The sequence below is a fragment of the Terrapene carolina genome, unplaced genomic scaffold, assembly GCF_002925995.2.
Source record: "Terrapene carolina triunguis isolate 2854851 unplaced genomic scaffold, T_m_triunguis-2.0 Scaffold454, whole genome shotgun sequence".
Taxonomy (NCBI): Eukaryota; Metazoa; Chordata; order Testudines; family Emydidae; genus Terrapene; species Terrapene triunguis.
In genome coordinates, this window is record NW_020664805.1 from 1,554,573 (window position 1) to 1,561,977 (window position 7,405).

The 7,405-nt window shown below is 51.5% G+C and overlaps 1 protein-coding gene across 2 annotated transcripts in view; it reads left to right on the top strand.

Moving 5' to 3' along the window:
• Window positions 1–7,405, top strand: part of LIMK1 (LIM domain kinase 1) — a 39,564-nt gene that overhangs the window by 27,694 nt on the left and 4,465 nt on the right. For both annotated transcript variants that reach the window (XM_026658525.1, XM_026658526.1), the window contains 2 exons: window positions 5,500–5,631; window positions 6,094–6,153. In XM_026658525.1, the coding sequence (XP_026514310.1) occupies window positions 5,500–5,631; window positions 6,094–6,153 (192 nt within the window). The remainder of the gene's footprint in view (window positions 1–5,499; window positions 5,632–6,093; window positions 6,154–7,405) is intronic.

Consider the following 7,405-nt stretch of genomic DNA (forward strand, 5'->3'; position numbering starts at 1 on the left):
CTGTCAGCATTCACAGACCACAGTAAGAACAGACCCAGTTCGTCACACAGGAATAAAGGGAAACAAGAAGACTTTTTATCAATACATTAGAAGCAAGAGGAAGACCAAAGACAGGGTAGGCCCACTGCTCAGTGAAGAGGGAGAAACAGTAACAGGAAACTTGGAAATGGCAGAGATGCTTAATGACTTCTTTGTTTCGGTCTTCACCGAGAAGTCTGAAGGAATGCCTAACATAGTGAATGCTAATGGGAAGGGTGTAGGTTTAGCAGATAAAATAAAAAAAGAACAAGTTAAAAATCACTTAGAAAAGTTAGATGCCTGCAAGTTACCAGGGCCTGATGAAATGCATCCTAGAATACTCAAGGAGCTAATAGAGGAGGTATCTGAGCCTCTAGCTATTATCTTTGGAAAATCATGGGAGACAGGAGAGATTCCATAAGACTGGAAAAGGGCAAATATAGTGCCCATCTATAAAAAGGGAAATAAAAACAACCCAGGAAACTACAGACCAGTTAGTTTAACTTCTGTGCCAGGGAAGATAATGGAGCAAGTAATTAAGGAAATCATCTGCAAACACTTGGAAGGTGGTAAGGTGATAGGGAATAGCCAGCATGGATTTGTAAAGAACAAATCCTGTCAAACCAATCTGATAGCTTTCTTTGATAGGATAACGAGTCTTGTGGATAAGGGAGAAGCTGTGGATGTGGTATACCTAGACTTTAGTAAAGCATTTGTTACGGTCTCGCATGATATTCTTATTGATAAACTAGGCAAATACAATTTAGATGGGGCTACTATAAGGTGGGTGCATAACTGGCTGGATAACCGTACTCAGAGAGTTGTTATTAATGGTTCCCAATCCTGCTGGAAAGGCATAACAAATGGGGTTCCACGGGGGTCTGTTTTGGGACCGGCTGTGTTCAATATCTTCATTAACGACTTAGATATTGGCATAGAAAGTACGCTTATTAAGTTTGCAGATGATACCAAACTGGGAGGGATTGCAACTGCTTTGGAGGACAGGGTCATAATTCAAAATGATCTGGACAAATTGGAGAAATGGTCTGAGGTAAACAGGATGAAGTTTAACAAAGACAAATGCAAAGTGCTCCACTTAGGAAGGAAAAATCAGTTTCACACATACAGAATGGGAAGAGACTGTCTAGGAAGGAGTACGGCAGAAAGGGATCTAGGGGTTATAGTGGACCACAAGCTAAATATGAGTCAACAGTGTGATGCTGTTGCAAAAAAAAGCAAACATGATTCTGGGATGTATTAACAGGTGTGTTGTGAGCAAGACACAAGAAGTCATTCTTCCGCTCTACTCTGCATTGGTTAGGCCTCAACTGGAGTATTGTGTCCAGTTCTGGGCACTGCTTTTCAAGAAAGATGTGGAGAAATTGGAGAGGGTCCAGAGAAGAGCAACAAGAATGATTAAAGGTCTTGAGAACATGAGCTATGAAGGAAGGCTGAAAGAATTGGGTTTGTTTAGTTTGGAAAAGAGAAGACTGAGAGGGGACATGATAGCAGTTTTCAGGTATCTAAAAGGGTGTCAAAAGGAGGAGGGAGAAAACTTGTTCACCTTAGCCTCTAAGGATAGAACAAGAAGCAATGGGCTTAAACTGCAGCAAGGGAGGTCTATGTTGGACATTAGGAAAAAGTTCCTAACTGTCAGGGTGGTTAAACCCTGGAATAAATTGCCTAGGGAGGTTGTGGAATCTTCATCTCTGGAGATATTTAAGAGTAGGTTAGATAAATGTCTATCAGGGATGGTCTAGACAGTATTTGGTCCTGCCGTGAGGGCAGGGGACTGGACTCGATGACCTCTCGAGGTCCCTTCCAGTCCTAGAATCTACGAATCTATGAGTAGTTATCAGTGGTTCACAGTCAAGCTGGAAGGGCATAACGAGTGGGGTCCCATAGGGATCTGTCCTGGGTCCAGTTCTATTCAACAGCTTCATCAGTAATTTAGATAATGGCATAGAGAGTACACTTATAAAGTTTGTGGATGATACTGAACTGGGAGGGGTTGCAAGTGCTTTGGAGGATAGGATTAAAATTCCAAATGATCTGGACAAACTGGAGAAATTGTCTAGAGCAGGGGTTCTCAAACTGGGGGTCGGGACCCCTCGGGGGTCGCGAGGTTATTACATGGGGAGTCAGCCTCCACCCCAAACCCCGCTTTGCCTCCAGCATTTATAATGGTGTTAAATATATAAAAAAGTGTTTTTAATTTATAAGGGGGGGTCGCACTCAGAGGCTTGCTGTGTGAAAGGGGTCACCAGTACAAAAATTTGAGAACCACTGGTCTAGAGTTAATAGGATGAAATTCAATAAGGACAAATGCAAAGTACTCCACTTAGGAAGGAACACTCAGTTGCACACGTACAAAATGGGAAATGACTGCCTAGGAAGGAGTACTGTGGAAAGAGATCTGGGGGTCATAGTGGATCACAAGCTAAATATGAGTCAACAGTGTAACGCTGTTGCAAAAAATCATTGTGGGCTGTATTAACAGGAGTGTTGTAAGCAAGCCACGAGAAGTAATTCTTCCTCTCTACTCAGCACTGTTACTCAGCTGCAGTATTGTGTCCAGTTCTGAGCACCGTACTTCGGGAAAGATGTGGACAAATTGGAGAAAGTCCAGAGAAGAGCAACACAAATGATGAAAGGTCTAGAAAATATGACCTATGAGGAAAGATTGAAAGAATTGGGTTTGTTTAGTCTGGAGAAGAGAAGCCTGAGAGGGGACATGAGAACAGTTTTCAAATACGTTAAACGCTGTTACAAGGAGGAGGGTGATAAATTGTTCTCCTTAGCCACTGAGGACAGGACAAGAAGCAATGGGCTTAAATTGCATCCAGGGCGGTTCGGGTTGGACATTAAAGCTTTGTGACTGTCAGGGTGGCTCAGCACTCCCTAGGGGGGCTGTGGAATCCCTGTCACTGGAGCTTTTAAGAACAGGTTAGACAAATCCTGGGGTTGGTCAGAGTCAGACAATCCTTAGTCTTGCCTCAGTGCAGGGGACTGGACTAGGTGACCTCTTCAGGTCCCTTTCAGCCCAACATTTCTATGACTCTGAGGGGACCCAGCGAAGTGGGGGCAGGGGAAGGGCCCTTTCTCAGACTCCTACACTGCCCCCTATGGGCTCTCAGCGGTTTGGCCAGGCAGCCAAGGCCGGCCAACAGGCAGCAGTGGCGTGTTAGGCTACTCACTTTGTGACCCCGTCTCAAAATGTAATTGTAAACAGGGAATTGTCATCGAGTGGGAGCGTTTCTAGTGGGGTCCTGCAGGGATCGGTTCTTGGCCCTAGGCTATGTAACATTTTTATCAATGACCTGGAAGAGAACACAAAACCATCACTGATAAAGTTTGCAGATGACAGAAGACTTGGGGGAGTGGTAAATAACAAAGAGGACAGGTCACTGATTCAGAGCGATCTGGATCGCTTGGTAAACTGAGCACAAGCAAACAATGTGTGTTTTTAATACAGCTAAATGTAAATGTCTATGGAACAAAGAGAGTCAGCCACACTGCCCTGGGAAGCAGGGACTCTGAAAAAGATGTGGAGGTCGTGGTGGATAATCAGCTGAACAGGCGCTCCCAGTGCAATGCTGTGGCCAAAAGGGCTAATGCGACCCTGGGAGGCATAAACAGGGGAATCTCGAGTAGGAGCAGAGAGGTGATTTTTCCTCTGTATCTGGCACTGGTGCGATCTGTGTCCAGTGCTGGTGCCCACATTTCATGAAGGATGTTGGTAAATTGGAGAAGGTTCAGAGAAAAGCCACAAGAATGTTTAGAGGATTAGAAACCTGCCTGATAGTGATTGACTCAAGCAGCTTGATCAGTTTAGCCCAGGCCTGCACAACATGCGGCCCGGGGGGGCTCACTGTGCGGCCCGTGGGGGGCTGAGTAGGCAAGTGGTGGGTGAGGGAGGGGAGCTGAGTAGGCGAGCGGGCGGGCAGTGGCGGGGAATGAGGAGGCGAGCCGGGCGGGTGGAGGGCTGAGGAGGCGAGCGGGCGGGCAGTGGCGGGGGGGCAGGTGAGCCGGTGGCGGGGGAGGAGGGGCTGAGGAGGCGAGCGAGCAGGCAGTGGCGGAGGGTGAGTAAGCGAGCCGGGGCAGGGGGGCTGAGGAGGCCAGTGGTGAGTCGGTGGCTGACCTGTTCTACTGATCTGGTCTGGCTCCCATCCCCTCTCCCAGGGCCGGCTCCAGGCACCAGCAAAACAAGCAGGTGCTTGGGGCGGCACATTTCTAGTTGCGGCATTCTGGCGCCGGCCATCATAGGTGCCGACTCCGGGGCATGGGGAAAAAGTGCTCTCACCGCCCCAGCTCGCCTCCACTCTGCTTCCGCCTGCTCCCCTGAGCGCACCGCCGCCGCTCCGCTTCTCCCCCCTCCCTCCCAGGCTTGCCAAGTGCAAAACCGCTATTTCATGCAGCAAGGCTGGGAGGGAGGAGAAGCCGAGCGGCGGGCGCTCGGGGGAGGCAGTAATGGTGGAGCGGAGGTGAGCTGGACCGGGGAGTGGTTTCTCTACCCCCCCCCCGTTACTTCCTGCTCCCCCTCACCCTAGCTCACCTCTGCTCCACCTGCTCCCCTGAACACGCCGCAGGAAGCAATGGAGGGGAGAAATGCGGCACGCCGGGGGAGGAGGCAGGGCTGGGGATTTGGGGAAGGGGTTTGGAAGGGTGGAGTTGGGGTGGGGCTGGGGGCAGAGGGGCACGAAAAAGAAAGGGGAGGTGGCCAAAAATTTTTTTGCTTGGGGCAGCAAAAATCCTAGAGCCGGCCCTGCCCTCTCCAAGGGTTGCAGCTGTCTGGAGGTGCCTGCCTTCCACGCCTTTCTCATTCACACCTCATTCATTGAACAGGGCAATTAATTACAAAGTGGGGGGAAGATCTTATTCTACTTCTAGCAAAAAGACATTTTTCTTTTACCTTAATTATACTACCTTAGGGGCCCGCTATAACATATTACCAAGGTTCAATACTGCTGTTTCGGTGGGGCGGCGCTGGGGAAGGATGGTTTGTTTCCGTGGGGCGGGTGGCGCTGGTGGGGGGGGGGTTGGCGGCGCTCAGGGGGTTACGGCCCTTAGCTGTTTTCTTTGGAGTAATATGGCCCTTGCCACTTTACGAGTTGTGCAGGCTTGGTTTAGCCTAAGAAGGAGAAGGTGAAGGGGTGAGCTGATCTCAGTCTGGAACAGAAATTTGGCTCTTCAGTCTAGCAGACAAAGGTCTAACAAGACCCAATGGCTGGAAGCTGAAACTGGACAGGGGTAGGTTAGAAATAAGGTGAGTTTTTTTAACTGTGAGAGTAATTAACGCTTGGAACAACTGACCAGGGTTGTGATGGATTCTATTTTAAATCAAGATGGGCCATTGCTCTAGGAATAACTATGGGGCAGGTCTCCGGCCTGTGCTCTACAGGGGTCAGACTAGATGGTCACAGTGACCCTGCTGGCCTTGGGATCCATGATATGATGACCATGGTGCTTTGGCTCCCTCAGGTGAAAGTGATGCGGTGCCTAGAGCACCCCAACGTGCTGAAGTTTATCGGGGTGCTGTACAAGGACAAGAGGTTGAATTTCATCACAGAATACATCAAGGGGGGGACCCTACGAGGCATCATAAAGAGCATGGTGAGCAGGGGAGCTGCCCCAGGCTAGAGCCCTGGGCACAACTCGGGGGTTGGACATGAGAAATCTTGGATGTTATGACACTGTTGGTAGAACATTGAGGTGGCTGGGCAGTGCCCGTGCGGACTATGGCCAGGGCTCTCCTGGGGCAGGGGTAGCTGGGCTGTGCCCGTGCGGACTATGGCCAGGCAGGGCCAGCGCAACCCATTAGGCGACCTAGGCGGTCGCCTAGGGCACTACAATTTGGGGGGCGGCGACCGCGGCGGTATTTCGGCGGCAGAAAAGCTGGCGGCGCTCCTGTGGCCAGAGCTCTCCTGGGGCAGGGGTGGCTGGGCTGTGCCCATGCAAGCCATTGCTGATCGCTTCGGGGCAGGCTGTGAGCCATGACCTAGCAACTGCTCTAGGACGGGTGCAGGCAAGCACCTCTTCCCTCTCCTGTCACTAATGGAACCCTTCCACCTGCAGGACAGCCAGTACCCATGGAGTCAGCGCGTGAGCTTTGCCAAGGACATTGCGTCTGGGATGGTGAGTGTGGGGTCCCAGCAGAGGTGATGCCAGGGGCTGGGCACTCTGCCCATGGGTTGAGTTGCTGTGGGAGGGTTTGCTGTGCACATACACACCTGGCTCACTGGTGGGGGCAATGGGACACTCCAAACAAAGGTACAAGAGGGAATGCATGCAGGGGAATGCTGGTACGGCGTACTGGAAAGACAGAGGAGGAGCCCGCCCCCAGCCCTTCCATGGAGCTGTGTCTCCTCTGTCTGTACAGCAGCCCCACCGGAGGACTCGGCGTGGGGTACAGCAGCCGGTGGAGCTGTTGGCATTCTGCTCCTTTCCTTGCTGCGGTTCCCAGTGGGGAAATGAGCAGAACGCCAGCAACTCCTTCGGTGCGGCTATACTGCTCCCAGCCCGGCCCCCAGCCCTTCCACGCAGCTGCATCTCCTGAGTTCTCCGGCCTGGAGTCTGTATAGCAGAAGTCTCTGGTGCAGCAGGAAGAGAACAGAGCCCCCCCGCAGGTAATGTGGGATGGATGTGGATCATGGGGAGGGGACGGGGAGAGTGCGGGGGCCCCAGGCTGGGGACGGGGTGGGGAGGAGTCACGTGGGGAGGTCACGTGCCCCCCCTTTGTGTCTCTCCCATGAATGCAGCATACCGGCAAGAAATGATTACTACTTGCACCACTGGGGGGAACAGTCGGGAGCTCAGTGATAGTCTATAGATGCTGTACATGTACAGGCAGGCACAGTACAGGCGTTTATGGGGGCATTGCTGTGCACGTACAGGTGGAGGCGCTGTGTGGGTGTTTATGGGGGCGTTGCTGTGCATGTACAGGTGGAGGCGCTGTGTGGGTATTTAGGGGGATTTGCTGTACATGTACAAGTGGGAGTGTTTTATGGGGGTGTTGCTGTGTATGTACAGGCGGGGGTGTTGTGTGGGTGTTTATGGGGGCATTGCTGTGTATGTAGAGGTGGAGGCGCTGTGCGGGTATTTAGGGGGGTGTTGCTGTACATGTACAGCGGGGGCGCTGTGCGGGTGTATGTTGCTGTACATGTACAAGTGGGAGTGTTTATGGGGGGTGTTGCTGTACATGTACAGCGGGGGCGCTGTGCGGGTGTATGTTGCTGTACATGTACAAGTGGGAGTGTTTATGGGGGGTGTTGCTGTACATGTACAGCGGGGGCGCTGTGCGGGTGTATGTTGCTGTACATGTACAAGTGGGAGTGTTTATGGGGGGTGTTGCTGTACATGTACAGCGGGGGCGCTGTGCGGGTGTATG